The 27,332-nt window shown below is 38.1% G+C and overlaps 1 protein-coding gene across 1 annotated transcript in view; it reads left to right on the top strand.

The window, feature by feature from the left end:
* ABCB5 (ATP binding cassette subfamily B member 5) overlaps window positions 1-27,332 on the top strand; it is a 131,167-nt gene that overhangs the window by 81,299 nt on the left and 22,536 nt on the right. The window contains 3 exon segments of the mRNA XM_004045150.5: window positions 16,549-16,752; window positions 20,596-20,696; window positions 21,875-22,015. Coding sequence (XP_004045198.4) covers window positions 16,549-16,752; window positions 20,596-20,696; window positions 21,875-22,015 — 446 coding nt within the window.

Raw genomic sequence — 27,332 nt, forward strand, 5'->3', positions numbered from 1 at the left:
TAGATTTTAAAATAGGGCTGAGGAGTTCAATTTTACTGGCATACTTGAAAAGATGGTGGATAGAATTTCACTTAATAATCAAATAATGGATATAGCATTAACCTCCGTAGCACAATATAATTATCTGATTAACTTCTGAGTTTAGGAATTCCATGGTATACTACTCCAGGCAGAAATATCAATCCCTATAATTCCATTTGAATTCCCACTCCACAAAATTTGCTATTTTTTCTTTAGTGTGTTAATGTTTGTCTCTTACTACTTATCTTTCAAATCTTTTCGGAATCTTTTGAGTGAAACAGGCATTCTTACCAGCAGCTATATTAATATGTGAGACATTTCTTTTAGCAGATATTTGCTTCAACTGAAAAACCAAATTATACTGAAAGACCCAACATTACTGTCCTTACATTTATTAATTGTTACTAATAAATAGTATTGTCCCTGAGGGAAATTATGGGGAATAGTTGTCAACCTGATTATAAGCACCTGACTAATATCATTTCATCACTTGAAACTTTATTGTTGCAGTTATTAAGTGCTGGTCTCACAATAACGTCTAGACAAGTCAAATCTTTTTTATTAGAACTAGTAGCTAGAGAATAAATGGTTGGAATCCTGATGAAAGATTTTAAAGTTGCCAAATTTAAAAAGTAAAACAAGGGGTAAACTGTCCCAGGTTGCAAATGGAGTCAGTAAAACTCTCATGCTGATCAGTAGTGGGATAGCACCTGTGAAGAGCCGCTGTAGTCCAGCCTGGACAACATAGTGAGACTCCATCTCTATATTTTAAAAAATCTAATTTTAAAAATTAAATTAATGAATAAAACAATCGAAGAAAGATTTCAGGAGTGAGACTGTGTCTAATAAAATGTAATTTATAAAAACTCTTACTTTGCCTTATAAAGATGGATTCATATTCAATTTCAATGGAAAGTTTTTCTATAAAAGGAAGAGTTGTTTACCAATCTTATTTGTCCACAAATGAATTCTTCCTCACAAGGACACTGTAGCATAAAGATGAGCTAGGAAATAATAATTTGGGGGTCATATTTCCTATCATATTGACTTAAATAAGTCATACTCCATCTCAATTTCTTCATCATGTAATTTCAGTTACATTTTATTCTATCAAATATATTAGAATGAATGTTCATAAAATAGCTCCTTAATAATAACAAATCTTAGTTTGAAACCTTTAACTCATGACTGTAAAGGTATTCCTCTGGCCATTTTTTAAAGCTTTGATATTTTGAAAGTCATGATAAAAACATGCTAGTGAAATAGAGTCATAGGACAACATGATTCCTAGATAGTTGTCTGAATACAACCAATTTAACTGATATTGTTTTAGCCCAAGGGAATAGCCTATTGCCAGTACATCTGTCAACAGACTATTTTCTGTGTAATATGTGCTTTAATTAAAGCTAAAAGCCATTTTAGATTCTTTTGGAAACTCAATTCTATAAAATTACAAGGTATTATTTCTGTACATTTTGGCGATCTCTTTTCATCAACCAAAAGTCTTATTTCATTTTTGTCCACAAGAAAGTGTGTTATTGACACCACAGTGTGCATTTGATATACCACAGACACATCCAATGCTAGAACCTAGAACTCTTCTCATCAGAGCTATAATATGTTGCCCAAATAAATCGTAAACATTTATTTCACGTATTAATTCCAAAAGCCCAGTGAGTTTACTAGTTAGAACTAAGATATTATTACCTGGACAATGGTAACCTCATTTCTTTTTTTTTTTTTTTTTTTTTTTTTTGAGACGGGGTCTCGCTCTCGCCCAGGCTGGAGTGCAGTGGCGCGATCTAGGCTCACTGCAAGCTCCGCCTCCCAGGTTCACGCCATTCTCCTGCCTCAGCCTCTCGAGTAGCTGGGACTACAGGCGCCTGCCACCATGCCCAGCTAATTTTTTTTTTTGTATTTTTAGTAGAGACGGGGTTTCACCATGTTAGCCAGGATGGTCTCGATCTCCTGACCTCGTGATCCGCCCACCTCGGCCTCCCAAAGTGCTGGATTACAGGCGTGAGCCACCGCGCCCGGCGGTAACCTCATTTCTTGATTTAACTTTTTGACATGGGAAGTGTATAAAACAACTTGACATTACTTTTGATTCAAACAATGTTGTCATAGAAATGACTTTTCCACAGCATAAGGTTGGCGTATAATTGCTGTTTTGTCTTGCAGTTTTAGGTTGAATTAAGAAAGATAATCAAATCTACAGCAGAAGCTAATATCCAGAGGCATTTAGTATTTGATAATAGTGGTTAAGGACGGCTCTTTTAAAAAAAGTTTTCAAGCCAGGTGCGGTGGCTCACATCAGTAATCCCAGCAATTCAGGAGGCCAAGGCAGGAGGATCGCTCGAGCCTGGGAGGTCAAGGCTGCAGTGAGCCATAATTGTCCTACTGCACTATAGCCTGGGTGACAAAGTGAGATCTTGTCTGAAAAAAAATTTTTTTTCAATCTTGGCCTTGAATTCATAACATTGCAAAAAACTTTACCACTGCTAAGCCATCAAACTGCTGAGTGGTAAGGTAAGTCAAAAATTTCCCTTGACAAAAACTCACAAAAATGAAGATGGTTACGTTTACAAGAGCAAATGAACTTAACCATTTACACTACTGGTCCAATAATGCATGATAAATTCAATTACTTGCCATAAAATATATGCTGACAAATAATAATAATAAATAACCGTAGGCTTTAAACACTTTACATTTTCACAAGCTTTGTAAATTTGTCCAACCAAGGCTTGTTTTCTGCTGTACAAATATTTTAACCATCAGTTGTAATGTATCTTAGTAGATTCTACTTCGGATTGTACTTATTTTTTTTCCTCAACTTCTTTGAAAATATTCTCAGCAGTACTTGTTCCACAGAAACTATTTATAGTGCCTAACTTTTCACTTACTTCAAATTCAACGTTGGCTCCTCAAAAAACCAGCAACTGAGCAGTGTCAGTAACATATGTCAATTCATCAAGATCCAGGAAAAACTACTCAAAATAATCTACCTTATTTTTTAATTGACTGTGGATGTTACTCTCAATGTCTGTAACTATGAGCAACTGTTCTCACCAAATGGCAGCCTTATATAAGTTATGCAGTCTGAACACATTTCTTCCACTGCTACAATCAAACATGATATAATTAACTCACAATCCATAAATGACTTTCTTTGCTTGGCCAATGAATAAGCCACTTAAAAATTTACTTTGGTTTCATTCTCATTTTCATATTTTAGTTTTGCGAAGAAATTCTGCTAAGACAAGATATTTTGTTTTATATTTTCTAGTTTTCTGAATGCTGCTTTCCTGTAAGTGGGGAATATTGCGATGAGTGTTCAGTCTGCTAATGTTGACATATTTTGTATTTTTCAGCACTATTTAGTGTCATAGCATAAAAAACACAATGCTGTGGCATCTAATTTGAATACAAAATAACTCACAGCCCACCGTTCCTTAAAAACATGGCATTGAAAGTCCACATTTCTCTTATTTTCTGTTTTGAGATGATGGGTATGCAATGGTATTTTTAAAAACTAGGATAAAGTGTAACAGTACAGCAAAACTCAACATGCTCTCAAATTCTAACCACATCACTGAGATCTGTAGCACGCTGAGCAGCAGGGTAAAGTGATGAGGGAGGCACATATGGTTTCTCTAGCAGCTACCATCACTATAACCTAGGACAGCCTAAACAATAGGTAAACATGACAGTCAGCCAGTTCGTTAAGATAAGGCTGGGCAAGGTGGCTCACACCTGTAATCGCAGCACTCTGGGAGGACAAGGTGGGCGGATCACCTGAGGTGTTTGACACCAGGCTGGCCAACGTGGTGAAACCCTGTCTCTACTCAAACCACAAAAATTAGCTGGGTGTGGTGGTGGGTGCCTGTAATCACAGCCACTCAGGAGGCTGAAGGAAGAGAATCGCTTGAACCCGGGAGGTGGAGGCCAAGATCATGCCACTGCAATCCAGCCTGGGCGACAGAGCAAGACTCTAAAAAAAAAAAAAAAAAAAAAAAAAATAGGTAGCCAGGCGCGGTGGCTCACGCCTGTAATCCCAGCACCCAGCACTTTGGGAGACCGAGGTGGGTGGATCACCCGAGGTCGGGAGTTCAAGACCAGCCTGGCCAACATGGTGAGACCGTCTCTCTACTAAAAATTAGGTGGGCGTGGTGGGGGGCATCTATAATCCCAGCTACTCGGGAGGCTGAGGCAGGAAAATCGTTTGAACCCGGGAGGCAGAGGTTGCGGTGAGCTGAGATCGTGCCATTGCACTCCAGCCTGGGCTGGAGTGAAACTCCATCTCAAAAAAAAAAGGGGGGGGGGGGCATGACTGTGTTTCAATAAAACTTTATTTACAGACACTGAAATTTGAATTGCATACCACTTTTACATGATGCAAAATATTATTCTTCTCTTGATTTTTTCCTAACCATTAAAAAAAATAAAAAACATTCTTACCTTACGGACAATATAAAAGCAGATAGAGGGTCACATTTGGCCTGTAATCTATAGTTTGTCAACCCACGCAATAAAAAATCCACAAAAGAACCTCAAGTGGCATTTTACAAAAGAAGAAATCCATGTGAACTATGCCCTTGTACTTTTATTCTATTTGTGTGTCTGTATTTGGAGTGTGATTCTCATAGGCAGCATATAAGTCTCTTTGAATATCTGAATGGGATATTCAGACCATTTTCATTTAATGTGGTTATCAAAATGATTAGGTTTAAGTCTCTCATTTTGCAATATGCTCTTTATTCCATATGTTCTTTGCACAGTTTTCCTATTTTTCTGCCTTCTTTTGGATTAAAATTTTTTAGTATTCTATTTCATCTCTTTTTGGAGGAGTAAGGAAAGTGATATTGCTAAGTATAATGTTTTGTTTTGTTATTCTAGTGGTTACTTTAGGCTTTATAGTACCCATCTTTAACTTATCACAGTCTACCTTCAAGCAATATGGATGTCAACTTACAGCGTAAGAAACTTAAAATAGTGCAGTACTTCCATTTTCCCCTCCAAATCTTTTGCTATTGTTGTCATACAGTCTCCTTCTATATATGTAATAAACCCATACTACATTGTAATTATTTTTGCTTAACAATCATCTTTTATTAAAGAATTTTAAATAAATATGTAAAGTCCTATGTATTTACTCATGTAGCTAACATTTCTGGTCTCTTCCTTCCTTATTCTAGGTACCTATTTCCATTGGTATCATTTTCCTTCTGCATCCAGGTCTTTTTTCACCTTTCTTAAAGCGTTAAGCTTGATAGTGACTAATTATTTCAGGTTTTTTATGCCGGAAAAGTCTTTATTTCACCTTAATTTTTTTGAAATATATTTCCACCACTTATGAAATTTGAGGTTGACAGTTTTTTCTTTCCATTCTTTCTTTCTTTTTTTTTTTTTCTGAGACACGGTCTCACTCTGTTATCCAGGCTGGAGTGCAGTGGTGTGATCACTACTCATTGCAGCCTTGACCTACCGGGCTCAGGTGATCCTCACACTTCAGCCTCCTGAGTAGCTGGGACTCTGGGCACATGCCACCATGTCCAGTTAATTGTTTGTAGATACAGGGTTTCACCATGTTGCTCAAGCTAGTCTCGAACTCCTGGGCTCAAGTGAGCTGCCCACCTCAGCCTCCTGAAGTGCTGGGATTATGGGTGTGAGCCACTGCACCCAGCCCAGCCCAGCCCAGTCTGTCTGTCTGTCTTTTCTTTCTTTCTTTCTTTCTTTCGTTCGTTCGTTCGTTCTTTCTTTCTTTCCTTCCTTCCTTCCTTCCTTTCTTTCTCTCTCTTTCTTTTTCTTTCTTTCTTTCAAGATATTGCTCAGCTGGGCACGGCGGCTTACGCCTGTAATCCCAGCACTTTGGGAGGCCAAGGCGGGTGGACCACGAGGTCAGGAGATCGAAACCATCCTGGCTAACACAGTGAAACCCCGTCTCTACTAAAAAATACAAAAACATTAGCCGGGCATGCTGGCAGGCACCTGTAGTCCCACCCCAGCCTGGGCGACACAGCAAGACGCCGTCAAAAAAAAAAAAAAAAAAAAGAGAGATTGAGATATTGCTCTACTGTCTTCTCGCTTGATTTTTTTCAACGAAGAATTTGTCATTATCCTTATCTTTTTTCCTCTCAACATAATGTATATTTCTTCCTTTGCTTTTAAGGTGCTGTCTTTATCACTAACTTTGAAATGTGATTGTGATGGGTTTTGATATAGCTTCCTACTTGTTTCTTATGCTTGAAGTTCACTGAAATTCTTAGATTTATGGGCTTATAGTTTTCACCAAATTTTAAAACTCTATTGACCATTATTTATCTAAGTATTTTTTTCTGTCTTTCTAGTCTCACCTCTCCTTCAAGGACTCTAATTCTACATATATTAGGCTGCCTGAAGTTTTACCACATCTCACCAATGCTTTGTTCATTTTTTTCTGCATTTATTTTGAATAGTTTCTATTGCCATGTCTTCAAAACCAATGATCTTTTCTTCTTCAATATTTAATCTGCTATTGATCCTATCATATATATTTTTCACCTCAGATATTATATTTTTTATTTTTAGAATTTTAGTATGGACTTTTTTATAGCTTCCTTATCTCTTAACTATTCTAATATGTAGTATATACATTGGTAGTAGCTTTTTAAATTGATAAGTAAAAGTTTTATATGTTTAGGGTATAAAAATGATGTTTTATATATGTAGTCATTATGAAATGGATAAATTAAGCTATTTAACATATGCATTATTTCGCATACTTATTTTTTGTGTGGTGAGAACACTTAAAATCTATTTTCTTGGTAATTTTCAAGTTTACAATACATTATTATTAATTATAGTTACCACGATATACAATAGATCTCTTCATCTTATTCCTCCTAATTGAAATTGTGTGTCCTTTTACCAATATCTTCTCAACCCCCTGAATCCCCATCTCCTAGAAACCATGATTTTACTCTCTGTCTCTATGAGTTTGGCTTTTTTAGATTCTACATATAAGTGAGATCATGTAGCATATCTAACATTTTGTCAATTCTGGGTTGGTGTCCATGGATTCATTTTTATCCTTATCATAGGTCTTATTTTGCCACTTTGCATGCCTGGGAATTTTTTTTTTTTTCCAGACAGGGTCTCATTTTGTTACCCAGGCTCAAGTGCAGTGGCATGAACACAGTTCACTGTATCCTTGACTTGGGAGCAGGCTCAAGCAATCCTCCTGCCTCAGCTTTCCATGCAGCTGAAATGAGAGGTACATGGTACCACACTCAGCTAATTTTTTTAATTTTGTAGAGACAGGGTCTCACTGTGTTGTCCAGGCTGGTCTTGAACTCCTGAGTTCATGTGATCCTCCCACCTTAGCCTCCCAAAGTGCTGGGATTACAGGTGTAAGCCACCATGCCTAGCCCCCTGCCAATTTCTGACAGGATGCTACACATTGTGAATTTAAAATTTTTGGTGCTGGATATTTTTACATTTCTATAAATATTCTTGGGTTTTGTTGTGGAATACAGTTAAGTTACCTGGGAATAGTTTGAACTTTTTGGGTCTTGGTTTTAAGGTTTGTCAAGCAGGAGTGGAGCCTACTACAAAGGCAAAACCCTTCCACATACTCTACCTAGCCCTGTGCCTCAGAAGGTTTTCCAGTCTGGCTGCTGTTACCAGGCACTAATCCCAGTCCTGACATGTATGCACTGCTCAGCTGAGTACTCAAGAAGGACCCTCTGCAGATATCTCGATTTATCATTCTGTGAATCTCTCTCTTCTCTAGTATTCTATGCTGCAAACTCTAGCTGACTTAGATTCCTGAGATTCTCGGCTTTGTCTGCTCAACTCAGAGTCTGTTGGGCTCTTTGCACTGCCACCTGGAAACTCTTTTAATGTAGTAAGCCAGAGCAACCACAGGGGTCACCTTGTTTGTTTGCCACCTCTGCCCTTGGTTGCCTTATGTTCAGTGTCTTGAAAACCACTGGTTCATGTATTTTGTCTATTTTTTGTTTGGTTTTAGATGAGAGGATAAATCCTTGTTACTCCGTCTTGGCAAGAAGCAGAAATCCTACCATACGGCATTTTATTTCTACAATTGCATACTGAGTTTCCTTCCTTTCATAATTTTCTTATCAAAGTGATATTCCCCACATCTAGCGTAGTACTTAAGACATAGTAGACACTCCATAAATAACTGTTATCTCAAGAATTAAACATGACTTTTTGTTCTTAATTTCAAAAAAAATCTGTATTTTTGTGCCTCTTGCTAAAGAATCTAAGAAAGTTTAATTAAATTTCTTCTGATTCCAGTTTTAAATTCTTCCCAGAGGTACACTATTTTTCTGGGTCTTTAAGACCACATTCCATTTTCCTTCAATTCTTGTAGTACTCCTCGAGGCCAAGAGTCTCTTATTTTCTGTTTATTCTTCTTGGAACAGAAGAAATATATTCAGATCTTTCTCATTGTACCACCAACACCAAAAAGCAGGGTTTGTGGCTTGTTCTCGGTTGCACTGACTGAACATTTCAATAAGTTTGTGGTAATTTAAACTAAAATGAACTATAGAAAGGATATAATTCTATTTTCCAGCAGCAGATTAACACAAGAATGGAAAACCCACGCTTATTAAGCAAGCAAAGGTATGCAACTACAAGCCACTTCGTAGAAAGTTCTTGTGTCCCAAACAAAAAACTCAAATAGAGAAGCCTGTCTCATCAAAAATCTGTCACGTTCACTCTTGGATATTTTTAGAAATTAGGTTGGTGTGTATAGTCCTTAGACAAACTTTAAGTGACATGACTCTCAAATATTTGTCTAGTGTGGCTCTGTGAAGTATTTCTACTTCTTTCCCTAATACACTACCCGAGCTTATACATGAAAACTACAATGCTCAGCATGCTTTGTCTCTTTACTTTTCTTATTTTCTACCCCTTTTATTTATTTATTTTGAGACAGAGTCTCATTCTGTTGCCCAAGCTGGAGTGCAGTGGCGTGATCTCAATTCACTGCAACCTCCACCTCCCGGGTTCAGGCAATTCTCCTGCCTCAGCCTCTTAAGTTGCTGGATTACAGGTGCCTGCCATCATGCCCAGTTAATTTTTTTGTATTTTTAGCAGAAATGGAGTTTCACCACATTGGCCAGGCTGGTTTTGAACTCCTGACCTCAGGTGATCCACCCGCCTCAGCCTCCCAAAGTGCTAGGATTACAGGTGTGAGCCACCGCACATGGCCTCTACTCCTTACTTCATTTCCTTTTGCTTTAATGTCTAGAGCTGGAATGCGTGGTGTATGTGTGTGTGTGCATGTGTGTGTGTGAAACAGGGTCTCACTCTGTCACCCAAGTTAGAGTGCAATTGCATGATCCTAGTTCACTGCAATCTCAAACTTGGGCTGAAGGGATGCTCCCGACTCAGCCTCCCAAGTAGCTGGAACTACAGGTGCACGCCACTGTGCCTGGCTAATTTTTTCTTTTTATGTAGAGACAGAGTCTTGCGTGGTTGCCTAGGGCGGTCTTGAACTCCTGGGCTCAAGTGATCCTCCCACTTGGGCCTCCCAAAGTGCTGGGATTGTAAGTATGAGCCACCGCACCCAGCCTAGAGTGAGCTATAATCTTTTTTTTTTTTTTGAGACAGTCTCTCTGTCACCCAGGCTGGAGTGCAGTGGCACTATCTCATCTCAATGCAACCTCCGCCTCCCGGGTTCAAGCAACTCTCCTGCCTCAGCCTCTCAAGTAGCTGGGACTACAGGTGCCCACCACCACGCCCAGCTAATTTTTGTATTTTTAGTAGAGACGGGGTTTCACCACGTTGGTCAGGCTGGTATCGAACTCCTGACCTCTGGTGATCCTCCCACCTCAGCCTGTAATCCCAAAGTGCTGGAATTACAGGTGTGAGCCACTGTGCCCAGCTGAACTATAATCTTTAAAGTTAATAGAACACAAACAACAGAAGGTAGTGAGGAATCAGGAACTATATTATGGTTACCTAATAGGAAATATCCAAACAGAAAAGAATAACAGCCCCGGTGGATATGTCTTATCCTTTCAACAATATAGATACTGTGCCAAGAATTGAAATCCAAAAAAGTAAAAATCATTGGCTTCAAAATATTAAAAGAAACTACCAAGTGGAAATTAATACATGTATCAAGGTCTACAAAACACAACCCCCATCAGGTAATTGATGACAAGTAATTCTTGGTAATATTTAGATAAAATAAAATTTATATTTAAAGAACAATGAATATCTTATTCTCAACAACACATAATTATAATTTTAAAAAATAGCTCCAATGATTGCACATCACAATATATATAAATTTTATGTAGCTATAGGAGCATTTAGTATTTTTTTGGGAGCACTTTCCAGGAACCAAGGGCAAAGACCAATTTTTTTTTTATTATACCCCAGATTTTAAACACAGTACTTTAGTGGACATTTTAAGGGATAAACACAAAAGCATTACCATATAGTTTTCATGGACACACTTATATGCATTAATAAACATTAAAGATGAATTGTGGGGACATGTATTCAATTCAAAAGACCATAGTAAGGAGAGGAATGGGCCTGGAAAAGAGGAAAAGTTATTCTTAAGGTCAGCTTTACCGTAAGGAAAAGCAACAAAACTTGAAAACAGGAGCTCTTGTCATTTCCCTAGAAGAGAAACTGGACAATCTAGGAGTTCATTCAGAAAAGCAAAGTGGGTGAGGGGTGAACCCTAAAGCCTGTTACCAATACAGCTTTCCCTTGGGAATTCTAGAGTGCCGAACCCCAGCGCAGCCTTAGGGAATCTCCTTTTGCCATCTACTCGATTCCCCAGCGATCTCCTCCAGTCCCAAAGCTTAGATGGCCAAACACCTACCGCCAAAGCCCAGGCTTACAAGCACGTACCCGACGTGAACGCCACACTCCAGACTGGTCTTCCCATCTGGAGCTTGAGATGACCCCGCACCAGGAGCATTTAGTATTTAAGGAAAGACATGGAAGGCCTCCAACAATGCCAAGAACTTAAGGTCCACAGCATCTCACCGGTTGTCTAGTCCATATGACTCTGAAACTTATGGTGGGGGTGGGAGGCAGAGGAGCAAGGACAGTGTGTTAGTCAGCTCGGGCTTCCATAACAAAGGACCACAGACTAGGAGGCTGCAACAACAGACATTCATTTCCTTACAGTTCTGGAAGCTAGAAGCCCAAGAGCAAGATGTCGGCACGATTGGGTTTTACTTCGAGGGCCTTGGCTTGTAGCTGGCTGTCTTCTATGCGTCCTTACAGGATCTTCTCTGTGTATGCAGTGTCTGCTGTGTCCAGATTTCCTCTTTATTTTTTTTTTCTTTTGAGACAGACTTTTGCTCTGTCTCCCAGGCTGGAGTGCAGTGGCGTTATGTTGGCTCGCTGCAACCTCCGCCTCCCGGGTTCAAGCGATTCTCCTGCCTCAGCGTCCTGAGTAGCTGGGATTACAGACACGCACCACCATGGCCGGCTAATTTATTTTTAGTAGAGATGAGGTTTCACCATGTTGATTAGGCTGGTCTCAAACTCCTGACCTCATGATCTGCCCGCCTCGGCCTCCAAAAGTGCTGGGATTACAGGCGCGAGCCACCGCACCTGGCCCAAATTTCCTCTTCTTACAAGAATACCAATCAGGTTAGATTAGAGCCTACCTTAAAGACTTCACTTTAACTTAATTATCCCTGTATCTATAATTTATTTATTTATAATTACCTTATCTCCAAATACGGTAACATTCTTTTTTTTTGAGACAGAGCCTCGCTCTGTCGCCCAGGCTGGAGTGCAGTGACGCAATCTCGGCTCATTGCAAGCTCCACCTCCCGAGTTAACGCCATTCTCCTGCCTCAGCCTCCTGAGTAGCTGGGACTACAGGCGCCCGCCACCACGCCTGGCTAATTTTTTTGTGTTTTTTTTTTTTTAGTAGAGACGGGGTTTCACCGTGTTAGCCAGGATGGTCTTGATCTCCTGACCTCGTGACCAGCCCGCCTTGGCCTCCCAAAGTGCTGGGATTACAGGCGTGAGCCATGGCGCCTGGCCCAAATACAGTAACATTCTGATAAACTGGAGGTTAGACCTAAACATATAAATGTAGGGTCGGAGGGACACAATTTAGCCTATAACATACATCACCATTTATCTCTTTTATCCTTAAACTTCCAGGGGATGAAGTGTAAGTCAGCATTATATGCCAAATGGCATCCCCATTTAGGCCCATGGTTCTTAGAGTTAGTGTATCATACCCTTAAACACTTAACCAGGCTACCTGTCCATCTTAGTTTTCAGTATTTCATAGTTTTCTGAGTGTTTGCTGTTGTGTGTTTTTACTTTTTTGAAATTTCCTTAGATGTTTTAGTGAGAAATTGGAAAATGGTTGAGTCATCACCAGATACAGTCTTGAAACTGAAACCACAAAGTTTTTTAGGAATTAGGCAGAGCCCTGGAGTTATGGTTTTTTTTAATGAAGATGCTAATTTTTTATAGTTTGGTGAAAATTGATGTAATCTTTTAGGGAAGCAATTTGGCAATACCCATCAAGAATGTAAGAGTATATACACCTTTTTAAATTTCTTCAGTGGTTTATAACCTGTTACTATAATCATTTGTTTTGACTCAAATTATCCCAGATGCAGCGAGTGGAAGTCCCTTCAAGTTGGGAGAATTACACCTTTTATGGTGTAATTCTGGTTAGAAATTTAACAATAGGGCATTTGAGTGTAAGTAGGTGTAAATGAGAACAAAGATTTTTCACAAAGATGTTCGTTACATCTTTATTTTTAATAACGAAAGCAACCCAAATTGAAGGCAACCCAAATATTGTTGGAGAATATTTAATGACTGCAGTATAATGTACAAGGATTAAATCAGGATACAAAACTGCATGCACGTAATAAACCAAATCTGAATGTGTATAAGTATTTATGTCTAGAAGTATGTAGATTTTAACTTTATCTAAGCTTTTTCTAATGATCCTGTTTTCATGATCAGAACAAAAAATATATTTCAAACTGTGGTCAATTCTGTCTTTCCAGATAAATAGGGGCCCTCATTTTTTTTTTTAATCCCAGCACTAAAGAACTTTATGTTTCAGCCTATTGCTTAAGTATCATACATCCCACTGAAAGATGATCCATAAGATGTGTAGTTCTTATAAAAGTTATAAAGATAATTCTACATATTTGAAGGTATTTTAAAAATTTATTTTACCTCGTACTATGATGTTTCCAGCTCCTTTTCTATCTTGATATTGCCTCTTAGATCTTTACTGAGTGAAACCAATTTATAATGTGCAAAAATGGGAATGAGAGAAATCGTATCCAAAGTATACACTTTAATGAATATCCTTAATCATTCAACTCAACACTACTATGATAGAGTGGCTAAGAGTGCTGGCCTTCCGTCAGTGTGGGAAAAGGGGTAGGGCTGGGGTTTGCAGCCCCGATATTATGACACCCAGTGTGGTGGCAGCCCCGTGCAGGGAAGCAGAGCCAGAGCAGGGTGAGGAGGGTGTTCGTGCAGGGAAGAGGCAGGAGACATGAGAGCAGATGGGATACCCACGGAGAGATTAATCACATAGATCAATCTATTAAAGACAATGGGAGCCAGTTTTCTCCCTTGTGAAGAGGAGGATAACAAATATGGAAAAGGAGAAAACTGGAAATAACCTTACAATGTTGACTTGGAATTGGAGGTATTGATATGACTCATGAGTTTCAAGAAATATACAGAAACAAATATAGATGTAAATATGTGTTTGTACCTATCAATACACACACACACACACACATTCTCTAGTTTGACCAGTGAATTCTAGTAATAATGAGTACAACCAGCACCATATCTTGACTGCTAAATAAAATTCTCCACTAAAAGAACCCAGGGATCTTTGGAGAAATGATTAATTCCAAAAGTAGGGCAGAGACAGTACAAGATGAAACTGGAAAATCATTTTGTGTCAGAAAGTAAGGACATATTCCAAAACTGATAGGTATATGTCAAAGGACAAAGCCAAAGTGAAGGGACTTCCACTGGCTACATCTGGGACAATTTCAGTCAAAATAAATGATTATAGTAACAGGTTATAAACAACTGAAGAAATTTAAAAGTCATTAGTTCATACTACACTAAATAAGTTGAAAGTTTGATGAGAAATTGGATTTTGACATAGCTTCAAAGTGCCTCAAAACATTTATTAATTACAAAGGGAGAAAGAACAACTTCATAGCGGAGAAACGTGGAAGAAACCATCTTAATTAATTATTACAAGTGAACAATGCCTGGAATGGGACCAATCAAAACTGCGTGCCACTTGATAGGATGCAATGAGAAGAACACAGCATCATTTCTCTAAGATTCTTACCAAAGATGCATAATTTGAATCTAATTGTGAGGAAATATCAGATAAGCTAAAATTGAGAAATTTCTACCAGACATCTGGCTCGCGATCTTCAAAAAAGTCAAGGTCATGAACATCAAGTTAAGAATGAAGAATTATTCCATATTAAAGGAGACTAAAGAGGCCTGACACCTAAATGAAATGTGTGATTCCAATGTAGATATCCTTTCACTATAAAATACATTATTGAGACAATTGATAAAACTTGAAGGAAGTCTAAGCATTAAACAATAGTTATGTAGTTTCCTGATTTTGATCATGGTATTTTGGATAAGAGAGAGAATGTTCTTGTTTATGAAACATCATCTCTAAGTATGCAGGGATGATAGAGTATCAGGTCAGCCACTTAATCCCAAGTGATTCAGGGAACAAAGAGTTCTTTATCCTCCAGTTACAAGCGTATGGCTGCGGGCAGGTTATTTTGTCTGACTACTTTTGTTTCCTCATCTATTGTACGGGACTAGTGATAGTATCCATCTCTTTGCATTGTTATGAGATTAAATAAGATGGTAAAGGTAAAGAGGTTATTTAGTGCCTAGTTAAAGTTAGCTAGTTTTTGAGTACCTTTATATATTAGCTCCAACTATAATATGAGAATTATGGTTACTGTTTATTTTTTACCTTTCTCCTATTTTGGCCCACTTTTAGTGTGTCTTCCCTTTTGCCCTACTGTTTCCTGTCCATGTTGGTTTCCTTTCCATAGCAACTCTTGCCTCTCCAACACAAAGCTTCATGCTCCAAAAAGCACTGAGTCAGACAGCATGGGTTATTCCTTGCATGATTATAATATCTTCACCAAGAGAAAGAGATAATTTGTGTGAACGGTAAATGTACAAAAAATATACAAAAATCTCATTTTTACAGGTTCCATAATGCAAATTTTTTCCATTCAAATAGGAGTTAATAATTCACTTTAGAACATTTTTGAAGGTGATTTAGATTCTATTGTAGTAAATACCTAAGCTAAAGTATAGCATTCTCTTCCTTTTCACTCTCCATGAAATAGAATATGTAAAACCTTCTAAAAGAATTTATATGCATAACTCAAGCCATCTTTTCCAAATACTTAAATTTTAAGTACATGTCAGTTATGCATGTATGTAAAACTGGTACTTTGATGTTATTATTTATTAAAATATTGATTTTCTATAAAATTCCTAGCAAATGTGATTACAGCTTTATAAATAGGAAATAGCAAAAAATGCTTAAATAAAGATAGACTCTTTCTTTAGTTTTTTGTTAATAGTAACTGTGATTCTGTCATTTTCAAACATCAGCTTTATTACCAAGAACTTATCTGTAAGTTAGGGTTGAAGAGGTGGCAGGGTGTTAGTATCTACGTTTATGCACAAATGAGTTGTTTTATTATTGCTGGGTGTTTGGGTGTAAAGAAACAAGAAGAGTGTGGGTATGTACCTATCATTGAGAAGACAAAGGAAATCCTGTAACTTCAGCTTTCAACACACTCAACTTGCACTGGGCTGTAAAATCCTGCTAAACTATTTAAGGAGAGGTCTCAGAGCAACATAAAAGTCTCCCTTTAAGGAGGTAGTATTTAATTTCAGATTGTCTGTTCCTATCATGCTTCTATACAGTCTTCTATGGTATTCCACTAAACTAAAATCCAGTTCATTTGGACATCTCAATATTGGACATCAAGACATAAAAATAAAGTAAAATATTTCCTTAGTTTAGGGCATTTTGAGGCAGGCAGATCACCTGAGGTCAGGAGTTTGAGACCAGCTTGGCCAACATGGGGAAACCCCATCTCTACTAAAAATATAAAAAAATCAGCCAGGCTTGGTGGCGGGTGCCTGTAATCCCAGCTGCTCCGGAGGCTGAGGCAGGAGAATCGCTTGAACCCGGGAGTCGGAGGTTGCAGTGAGCCGAGATTGTGCCACTGCACTCCAGCCTGGGTGACAGAGTGGGACTCCATCCCGGAAAAAAAATAAAATAAGTAAATAAATAAAAATATGTATCTTATTTAATCTCAAAGTATAAATTCAAGGCATAAATTTAAGTATAAATTCTTTTTTAAAAAAGTCTACCTTGTTTTGCAAGGAACTATAATAGGGACTCTTGTAAATGTAAAGTTAATTGAGTTTTTTCCCCCAAAATATGTCTGATTATAGGCAACAGGTTCCAGGATTGGCGTCTTAACACAAAATGCAACTAACATGGGACTTTCAGTTATCATTTCCTTTATATATGGATGGGAGATGACATTCCTGATTCTGAGTATTGCTCCAGTACTTGCCGTGACAGGAATGATTGAAACCGCAGCAATGACTGGATTTGCCAACAAAGATAAGCAAGAACTTAAGCATGCTGGAAAGGTAAAATGAAGACTGTTATCACCATCGTAACATTTAAAGAGAAAAACAGTCAGAACTTTATGATATGTTAACTATATGATGTGTTAACCATCTTTATGATATATTAACTTCATCTCTTAGGGATCTGTAAAGTGATATGTATAGAGAGAGAAATGCAAACAGACCAATTTAGGATAGAAGGTAGACATGTTATAGCAATAGGGTACATGATTTAAAGCACAGGCTCTGGAATCTAATTAGCTGAGTTAGAATCCAGATTCTATGCTAACAAACGTGTGATATGAGCAGGTTATGTCAACCTTTGTAGACTTCACGTTTCTCATCTGCAAAGTGGGAATAATACGAGTATTCACTTACAAATTTTTGTGAATATTGCACAAAACACAATGTTATTATATGCAAATCACTTAGAACAGTGTCTGGAAGACAGTAAGCACTTACTAATGTCAGCCATTATTACTGGGGAAGTTTTCAAACATCATCATTCCCCATTTTCTGGTCATTGAATAATCAAATTTTCTTGAGCAATTCTTCTGAATATTTTATTTTTCAAAACAAACAGGCAATGCAGCAGTTACTGAATGCAAGGCCATGCACTGATATTGATAACCTATAAAACAAGGCTTTAGAGACACAACCATAAATGACCAATTTATTTAATCATTTGGAAAATGCCTGGACGTACAGGTATTTAAGCTTCTTAGGATCAACCATACTCATACAAATAATTATTATATTAGAGACTGAAGGAAACATTATTGTGGCATCATAACACCTAAGAATTGAAAGAGACATCATCTGATCCAACCATTAACCTGAAGTAGGAGTCCCTTGCACAACATCCCTGTCAAGTGTCCATCCCCATCTCCTACCACCTTTTCCTCCAGTGGCAGGTAGTACGTTACTTTCCCAGGCTGCCTGTACTTGGATAGTCTTGGGTGGTAGGCAGTTCTTTTCCTTTTCTTTCTTTTTTTCTTGTCTTATTTATTTATTTATTTATTTATTTATTTATTTATTTATTTATTGGTGGACTTCTATCTTACTCTTCTTGGCTTTCATCTTGGTAGAGGTCCAAAATCTGTTTTTCATGACAGCCCTTTAGCAGCTGAATCGTTGTAAACAAGGAGACTTCTGTTGACTCTACATCCAGGTCTTTAAGATGTTCCTCACATCTGTAATCCCAGAACTTTGGGAGGCCGAGACGGGCAGATCTTTTGAGGTCAGGAGTTTGAAACCAGCCTGGCCAACATAATGAAACCCCATCTCTACGAAAAATACAAAAAGTTAGCCGGGTATGGTGGTGCGTGCCTGTAATCCCAGTTACTTGGGAGGCTGAGGCAGGAGAATCACTTGAACCCAGGAGGAAGAGGTTGCAGTGAGCTGAGATTGCGCCACTGCACTCCAACTTGGGCGACAGAGCACAGCTCTGTCTCAAAAAAAAAAAAAAAAAAAAAAAAAGGTGTTCCTCTCCTAATACTGTTTCAGAGCTCTTGGCTATACTGGTGTACATCCTCTGAATAGCAAAATGATGTTAATATCCTTTATAGTCTGTATCACGGTGAATGTGTCACAATTGGCATAGCATAAATGTCATACATATTCATGAATAGGGATGCCAAGCACATGACTCACTGTAATCTCGTTTGCCTGAGCCTTAGACCTTTCCACCTTTTTTGCACAAGATAAGGACCCTTGGATTGTTTGCTTGTGCTGTATAGTCTGAACTACCTAGCAAATATTCGCCTCAGAGACAGTAAACAGTTGTTTAGACCTCGTCTAATTTAAACATGGCAATAATTAATACAATTTCTAAATTAATGAGGCCGAATTATGTTTTCCTCATCTTATTTTTTATGTCATGAGCTTTTGCTGTATATGTGCCCTTTGACTTTTCCTTTATGTATCATTAGAGCAACCTCAGACTATACAACAAACAACTCTAATCAAATAGGCAATTGGAGGCATTTCCCTGTGGCTTTTAATAAGTCAATTTACTAAACATCAATTCAGAACATAGACTAATAAAATGTATCGGTCCTTCTTCAGTTGCATGTGTAGATTTGGAAAAATTATCAAATGTTTAGTTTTTAAGACTTTGAATGGGCCGGGTGCGCTGGCTTACGCCTGTAATCCCAACACTTTGGGAGGCCGAGGCAGGTGGATCACAAGGTCAGGAGTTCGAGACCAGCCTGACCAACATGGTGAAACCCTGTCTCTACTAAAAATACAAAAATTAACCAGGTATGGTGGCACACGCCTGCAATCCCAGCTACTCAGGAGGCTAAGGCAGGAGAATCACTTGAAGCCAGGAGGCGGAGGTTGCAGTGAGCCAAGATCGCACCACTGCACTCCAGCCTGGGCAACACAGCAAGACTCCATCTCAAAAGAAAACAAAAAAAGACTTTGAATAGCTTAATTAGTTGTCTTAATGACTATTTTCTAAGGGTCTGTAATAATATTCATCCTTTCTCCATTGTGAAAAATTGGAGATTTTTTTTATGTTCATTCCTTTTTTTATCTTCATTCCTTTTGTTTTTCCTCAAAATTTTTTTATGTTCATTCCTTTTGTTTTTCCTCAAACAAGGTTTCAGCATTCTTATCCATTTTCTTCGTATACTATGGAATGTTACAAATGGAGGTTTCTTTAAGTCCATTTTTAAATTAATGAGAATTTAAAACAACCAACATCAAAATTGGGAGCAGAATCCTGGTGTCCTCACGACAGTCCAGAAATCTAGTTCCCTCCTACAACCCAAGTTATTCTTCAGAGAAGGCCAAGTGTCTACCTGGTCTTCTCTGTCCCACAGTCCACTCTGCCAGTCTGGAAACAGAATGTGAAAACAGGAAGTTTCTCTTTCAAGCCAACACATGTTCTCATGTCCGAAAAGCTATTCTAAACCAAAACTCTCTTCCATTTTGAATTCCATGTAATTATGCATTCTCTTTATAAACTATATAAATGTGGAGAAGTATTCATCACATTTGAATTAAATGTCTTTTTACATTCACAGACGCCAATATGAGAAATGGCTTTATCTCATAAAGAATTTTATAACCACATGCCATGTTACTTTCCTGTAATGTTCCTGAGTCCTTTTAAGTTGCTATTTTTAATTCTTTGCTAGAATAAAATAATTATGTGATTACTTTATCTCTGCTATCTTTTTTTTTTTTTTTTTTTTTTTTAGACAGAGAAGTCTCACTCTGTTGCCCAGGCTGGAGTGCAGTGGCATGATCTCAGCTCACTGCAACCTCCGCCTCCCAGGTTCAAGTGATTCTCGTGGCTCAGCTTCCTGAGTAGCTGGGATTACAGACACGTGCCACCATACCTGGTTAATTTTTGTATTTTTAGTAGAGACAGGGTTTTACCATGTTGGCCAGGCTGGTCTCGAACTCCTGGCCTCAAGTAATCCGCCCGCCTTGGCCTCCCAAAGTACTGGGATTACAGTCATAAGCCATTGTGCCTAGCATCTGCTATCTTTTACTTGAATTGTTTCATAATTTGTAGGAAGCTCCTTTGCATGTGAACATAATGCTTACTAATGTTTTACTCTTCTGTCTATGGAACAAGTTTAAATTGAAATTCAGTATAAACTTGAATGGGGCTAAACTTAGATCAGCAGACTAAATCTCAATAAGACATTTTCCTTAAGCTTATTATCCAAAAGTGTCATTTTTCTGTCTTATTTTCTGAGTGGAAAGGAAGCTAAGAATATTTGTCAGGAAAACTTACTGACTTGATATACTTAATATGTCCCCAGTGTGAGTGACTAGAATTCACAAATGGGAAAAGATTAACCATTACTAATTTTATTTCTATATTGTATTGTCCTGTTTTATAAGATAGCAACTGAAGCTGTGGAGAATATACGTACTATAGTGTCATTAACAAGGGAAAAAGCCTTCGAGCAAATGTATGAAGAGATGCTTCAGACTCAACACAGGTGATTATAGATTCATACTGACTTCAAAAACTTAATTTTGTTCTGTAAAGGCAGTACTCTCAAATGACTCCAGTGGTTTGCCTGCTAATTCATTTGCTCTTGAGTCTTTCCTAATAATGTCATGTCATAATTTCTCATATGACTTCACCAAGAGAAACTAGAAGAGGAATTGAGGGCAAGCACAATTAGAATAAATATTTTAGGTCCTCTCACATTACCATTAACTGTCTGTTACTAAGTATGCACATTTTTCTTATTTACCTGAAAGAATATTAATGAAATAACATACGCAAGAAAGAAAATAAAATTGCGGGCAGGGCGCTGTGTCTCACGCCTGTAATCCCAGCACTTTGGGAGGCTGAGGTGGGCAGATCACTTAAGGTCAACAGTTAGAGACCAGCCTGGACAGCATGGTGAAACCCCATCTCTACTAAAAATGCAAAAATTAGCCGGGTGTGGTGGTGCACAATTGTAGTCCCAGCTACTTGGAGGCTGAGGCAGGAGAATCACTTGAACCTGGGAGGCAGAGGTTGCAGTGAGCTGAGATCATGCCATTACACTCCAACTCCAGCCTAGGCGACACAGCAAGAGAAAAGAGCTCGGCCCTTTACATTAAATCCCTAAAATAGTTTACATTTTAAATACGAATATATACATAATAAATGCACTTACACTTTTAATTTTAAACTAGTCCTCCTTATCACATTGACTTAGTGATGCTTTTTATATTACTTTATCAGAAAGATAGCTTTGTACTCTTTTGGACTCATACTTGTAGTTGGCACCACCCTTTAATTTCCTCTATTCTGTTAATGAAAGATTATAACGGAGACTTAGAAAATCCTTCTAAATACTGCTAAACCAAATCTCTAACTCTTACACTAGCCATCCTTTCACGGGCTTTGCCCATTCATTCAACAGTATATAAAGTTAAATTTGTTACACTGAACTAGAGAGTATATGACTATAGGGAAAAGAATTATAACATTATCTGTCTTTTCTCAAAGAATTGTCAGTAGTAAAAAAAAAAAAAAATCACTTTCTCTTTCATCATTCGAAAAATGCCTTTCCAGTAAATTACAACATTTCAAAGTCCTCTCTATTTATTACTCTACAATTATTAAATTGACCTTGCTATAATTCATGCCTCATTATTTGGTAAATTTTGTACATTCCAGAAATACCTCGAAGAAAGCACAGATTATTGGAAGCTGTTATGCATTCAGCCATGCCTTTATATATTTTGCCTATGCAGCAGGGTTTCGATTTGGAGCCTATTTAATTCAAGCTGGACGAATGACCCCAGAGGGCATGTTCATGTAAGTCGTGGAAATAGTCCGGACCTGGTAGCTCACACCTGTAATTCCAACACTTTGGGAGGCTGAGGCGGGTGGGTCACTTGAGGTCAGGAGTTTGAGATCAGCCTGACCAACATAATAAAACCCCATCTCTACTACAAATACAAAAATTAGCTGGGTGTGGTGGCAGGCTCCTGTAATCCCAGCTACTCGGGAGGCTGAGGCAGGAGAATCGATTGAACCCAGGAAATGGAGGCTGCAGCGAGCTGAGATCACGCCACTGCACTCCAGCCTGGGCAACAAAGTGAGACTCTGTCTCAAAATAAATAAATTAATTAATAAGTTGTGGAAATATATAAACCTTGTAAGGGGGTCATGTACTTATTTACCAGAAAAATGTCTAGTTTATAGTGAGTTATCATTTAAATCACATATGTGGAAAAGGTATGCTTGAATTTTTTTTAAGTTGGAATTTTTTTAAATATACATATATTTTTAAATTTTGTATTGATATATAATAGTTACACATATTTTAGGGGTACACATGATATTTTGATATGTTCATATGATGTTTAATGATCAAATCAGGGTAATTGGGAGGAATTTTATTTTTAATTGACAGACAATAATTGTACATATTATATATTTATGGGGTACAATGGGATGTTCTGATGTATGTTAACAGTGTGAAATGATTAAATCGAGCTAAGTGTTTTTGTTATTTAGTCTCTATAAGTACAGCATAACTGGTAAAACACTGATACTGATATAAGGCATAAAATCTGAATTAAATTCCCAGATGAATTGCTCTCTGCTTCAGTTTACTGGAACATGGGAATGTAGGGGCAAAATATGCCTTCTTGTCATTCATTCCTTAGGAAATTTGTGAGACATTATGAAACTCTCAGTGTGGAGATGGCTTCCTAAAGTATGACTGTAAATCAGTGAGGATGAATTATTTGCTAAGCAAATAATCCAGAACAAACACATATAAATGAGTGTTTCCCTTCAAAAATGTCACATTTGGAATTGAACGTGGTGTCCCAGTGAGGCTGCTTCTTCCCAAAGCATTAGGTTGGAGCTCCTATTTTGAAGTTCTGGTCACATAATTATGAATTTATTTGTTTTACCGGAACATCTAATGCTACTGCTAAATTAGAAAAATTAATTTCGAGTATTAATTCTGAGCTGAGAGCCTAAAATATCAGAAATGTTGCTAATCCATCATAAACGTCATTGCTAAGCATTTAGAACTAGAGAAATCCATACAATACTTGACTCAAAAAAGTAACATTATGTTATTTTTAACAAGCCCACCAAAAAAGGCACATCCATGCAAGTATCAGCCTCTTCACAATAATGAATTGGGAGATTACACCTGTTACAAGGATGCTGCCATTTGGCAGAACACACTGGGCACTTCTCTTTGGGTTTTGTTTCCCAAGTCTCGGGACATTACTTTGAATATCCTTATTGTTGGCATATTTGTATTTTCAGGATAGGTTCAATTTGAGGAAATGGCCAAAAGTCATTTAAACCTAAGTAATTTCAGAATAACTTGGAATAATTTTTAGTTTCCATTCACATGAAAATTTATTTATTTATTATGCATTAAGTGAAGTCCCAGGAAGTTTCTTTGTTAGGCACTGATAAGAAAACAGTCCAGAGTTCACCAACCCAGTATTCCTAAATCTTACCTGACACCAAAGCCACTTAGAAGTTTCCTGGAAGCAGATTTCCTTATAAAATGGAATATGGAAATGGAATATCTGTATTTAAAATTTCAACAGAAGGGCTGGATGTGGTGGCTCATGCCTGTAATCCCAGCACTTTGGGAGTCCAAGGCAGGTGGATCACCAAAGGTCAGGAGTTCGAGACCAGCCTGGGCAACCTATGAAATGCTGTCTGTAGTCAAAATACAAAAATTAGCCATGTATGGCGGTGCATGCCTGTAATCCCAGCTACTTGGGAGGCTGAGGCGTGAGAATCACTTGACCCGAGGAGGCAGAGGTTGCAATGAGCCAAGATCACACCACTGCACTCTAGCCTGGATGACAGAGTGAGACTCTGCCTCAAAAAAATTAAAATAAAATTTCAACAGAAATTGCAAGTTCCCTGTCCTATGTTCTCCTAGCCTCTAAAATAGTGTGCACTATTGCCCATGTGAATTTATAAACCACAATTATATTTAGGCTTGGGTTTCATTCTGATTACATAAGACTAATTACTTAGGTAGATTAACAAGAAACAAAATCTGAAATCACATAAATAATTCAGCTCACCAGCCCCCGTTAGCCAGTTTTTCCTTTGTTCTAATATAATCCAGGCACTCCCAAGCTTGAAAGTTGGTTGTAATCCAAAAGTTTGTTTGCAAGCCAATAGTTTGAAACTCAAAACATGTTTTCCTCATGTTGCTCTAAACTTTCTGCAGCCTTCTTCAATCCCCAGGGCCCCATTCCTTCTGTATAACTAGTTTTGAGTATTAGTAGAAAGCAAGCCAACTAAACATATTCATACTAATGTACGATGTTTGATGATTTTCCAAATTCTCACAGAAGAATTTTCATCTCTTTTCACCAATTTCTCTGTCACTACTCTTTCTTTGCTTTGTAATCACACCTATAAAAAAAATAAGAAGGCCAGGCATAGTGGCTCATGCCTGTAGTCCCAACACTTTGGGAGGCAGGGGTGGGTGGATCACAAGGTCAGGAGTTCAAGACTAGCCTGGCCAACATGGTGAAACCCTGTCTCTACTAAAAAATACAAAAATTAGCTGGGCATGGTGGTGGGCGCCTGTAATCCCATCTACTTGGGAGGCTGAGGGAGAAGAATTGCTTCAACCCCGGAGGTGGAGGTTGCAGTGAGCCGAGATCACACCATGGCACTCCAGCCTGGGCAACAGAGCAAGACTCCAACTCAGGAAAAAAAAAAAATTATCTATCTATCTATCTATCTATCTATCTATCTATCTATCTATCTATCTATCTAATTTACTGGATCCTGTTTTTCAGCCAGGCCTCTGTGTGTTGGAGGGCTTTAGAGCTCTCAGACCTTTCATCTATTACACTTTCATTAGTGATCTCATCCAATCTGTCAGTTTTAAATACCAGCTGTGTCCTGACAACTTCCTTCTGTATATTTCCAACTCTGACCCTGCCCTGAGCACAAGATCCTTATCCAATTACTTATGAGACACCTCCACTTGGATGACTAATATCTCAGTGTGTTCAAAACAGAATTTAAGGCTTTTCTCCCCAAAGGTTATCTTCCCCAAGATTTTCTCATCTTAACTAATAACACCAACCACCATCCACACAGTTGTCAGCCCAAAAATGTTGGAGTCATCCCTGTTGCTTCTCTTGCCGTTGTCCACCACATAAATCACTGATTCCTCATGACTCTAATTCCAAAATTCTTCTCATCCTCTTCACACTCATCGAAGCCCCTCCCTGTCCTGACTGGACCACTGCAACAACCTCACCAATGTCCTTGTGTCCATTCTTGCTTCCCTATAATCCATTCTCCACACTGCAGCCAGACTGATCATTTAATGCACAAATCTAATAGCACCAGTTTATTAAAATTCTGCAAGATCTAGATCTTCCCACTGAAATTTGAATAAAGCCAAAGTCCTTACCATGACCTGAAAGACCTTCATGATGGGGCTGCTGCGTTGCTTTCCAATTTCATCCACCTCTATCTCCCATGTTAACTACTCATCAGCCCCACACTTGCCATGTCTGTCCCTGGACCTCCCCATTGCAGGGTCTTCACACTTGCTATTCTCTCCCTGGAATGGTCATTCCCCAGGGCTTTGCTAAGCTACCTTTTTCTTACCACTCAGGCTTCCCCTGCTAAGTCCACTCCTCAGAGGGACTTTCACCGATGGTCCAAAGTAGTTCCCCTAACCCTCCCTCCTCATCACTCTCTTTCCCATCACCATATTTTGTTTACGACACTTATGACACTTATGATTCTATGAAATTATATTTTGTGTTTCCATATTTATGAGTGCATAGACTGAGCACAAGTTGTAACCTATCTTGTTCACTGATGTTTCCCAAAAGCCAAAAACAAGTGGGTGGCACATAACAGACACACAATAAATATTTATTGAATGAATGACTGAATCAAAATTAAGGGGGAGATTTGGAATGGTACATAATTAGGCAGTACAGTCATTTCTGGAAATGTGCCTTTGGAGTCACCTTCACACTTTGAAAACAGGAGTCTGTTTTTCACAAACTTTTCTAATTTTCTTCTTTTCTACACCCATATGTCTAATACCAGGTGCTTTGGCAGGAGGACTGGATCTAAATCGAGGGCAACCATTGATATAAAATATGATGTGTGGAACTGAGAATTTACCTGTACCTACTGAGATTTGTTTAGATTAAAGCTAAGAAAAAATTTCTCAGTCAAAGAATGATACAACCTCAAAATCATGCCAGTCACTTTCATGCCTGCAAATGACACCAGTTAGGATGTTTCCTTTAAGGGGCTTTCCAAGACTGCCAACCATTCCATTACTTATGAAAATTGCTATAACGGCAAACCTTGATTGAATCTTTACTCAGTTTTAAGTATTTGCTGTATATTATCTGTTTAATGCTCTAAACTACCCTGTGAAATACTATGGTTCCCATTTTACAGATGAGAACAATTAAGGCTCAAAGAGGTTACCTAACTTGCTCAAAGTTACATAATCGGTAAGTAGCAGAGCACAGATTCAAGTTCGTGGTTCCAGATTCCAGAGGTTTGGTTTACTCAACGTACATTATTATTATTATTATTATTATTATTATTATTATTATTATTACAAATTCTGTGGCCAAACATTCATAGAATATTTCTGTGAAATTATTTTTTAAATAATTCTTGCTTAGTTTTTCAAACATTCAAATATTCAAAGTTGGGCTGATTCCTCACATATAAATGGAACAGGTGACTTGCTTAGTGCTATTTTATAGCCCTAAAATATGAGAATGAAAAGTCCCCAATATAAAATTTCTTCCCTGAGCTGGCCTACCATACTTCCTGAATTTCTTTTAATTAAATTCATTAAAAGGGGGTCTCTTCTAGATACATAAGCATTTTAACTATCAGAACATATGAAGGACCGTTAACATAAGAGTAACAATTAAAGAATAGTACCACCTTGGTATTTCCCAGTGCCCCAAGGGAAGGAAGAAATAGAGAGCTAACTGAGCTAGAGCCACTGGTATCACTTTTCTTCTCTTTTCTTTTCTTTTCTTTTCTTTTTTTTTTTTTTTAAGTTGGAGTCTTGCTCTGTCACCCATGCTGGAGTGCAGTGGCATGATCTCAGCTCACTGCAACC

Source organism: Gorilla gorilla, chromosome 6 (genome assembly GCF_029281585.2).
Source record: "Gorilla gorilla gorilla isolate KB3781 chromosome 6, NHGRI_mGorGor1-v2.1_pri, whole genome shotgun sequence".
Taxonomy (NCBI): Eukaryota; Metazoa; Chordata; class Mammalia; order Primates; family Hominidae; genus Gorilla; species Gorilla gorilla.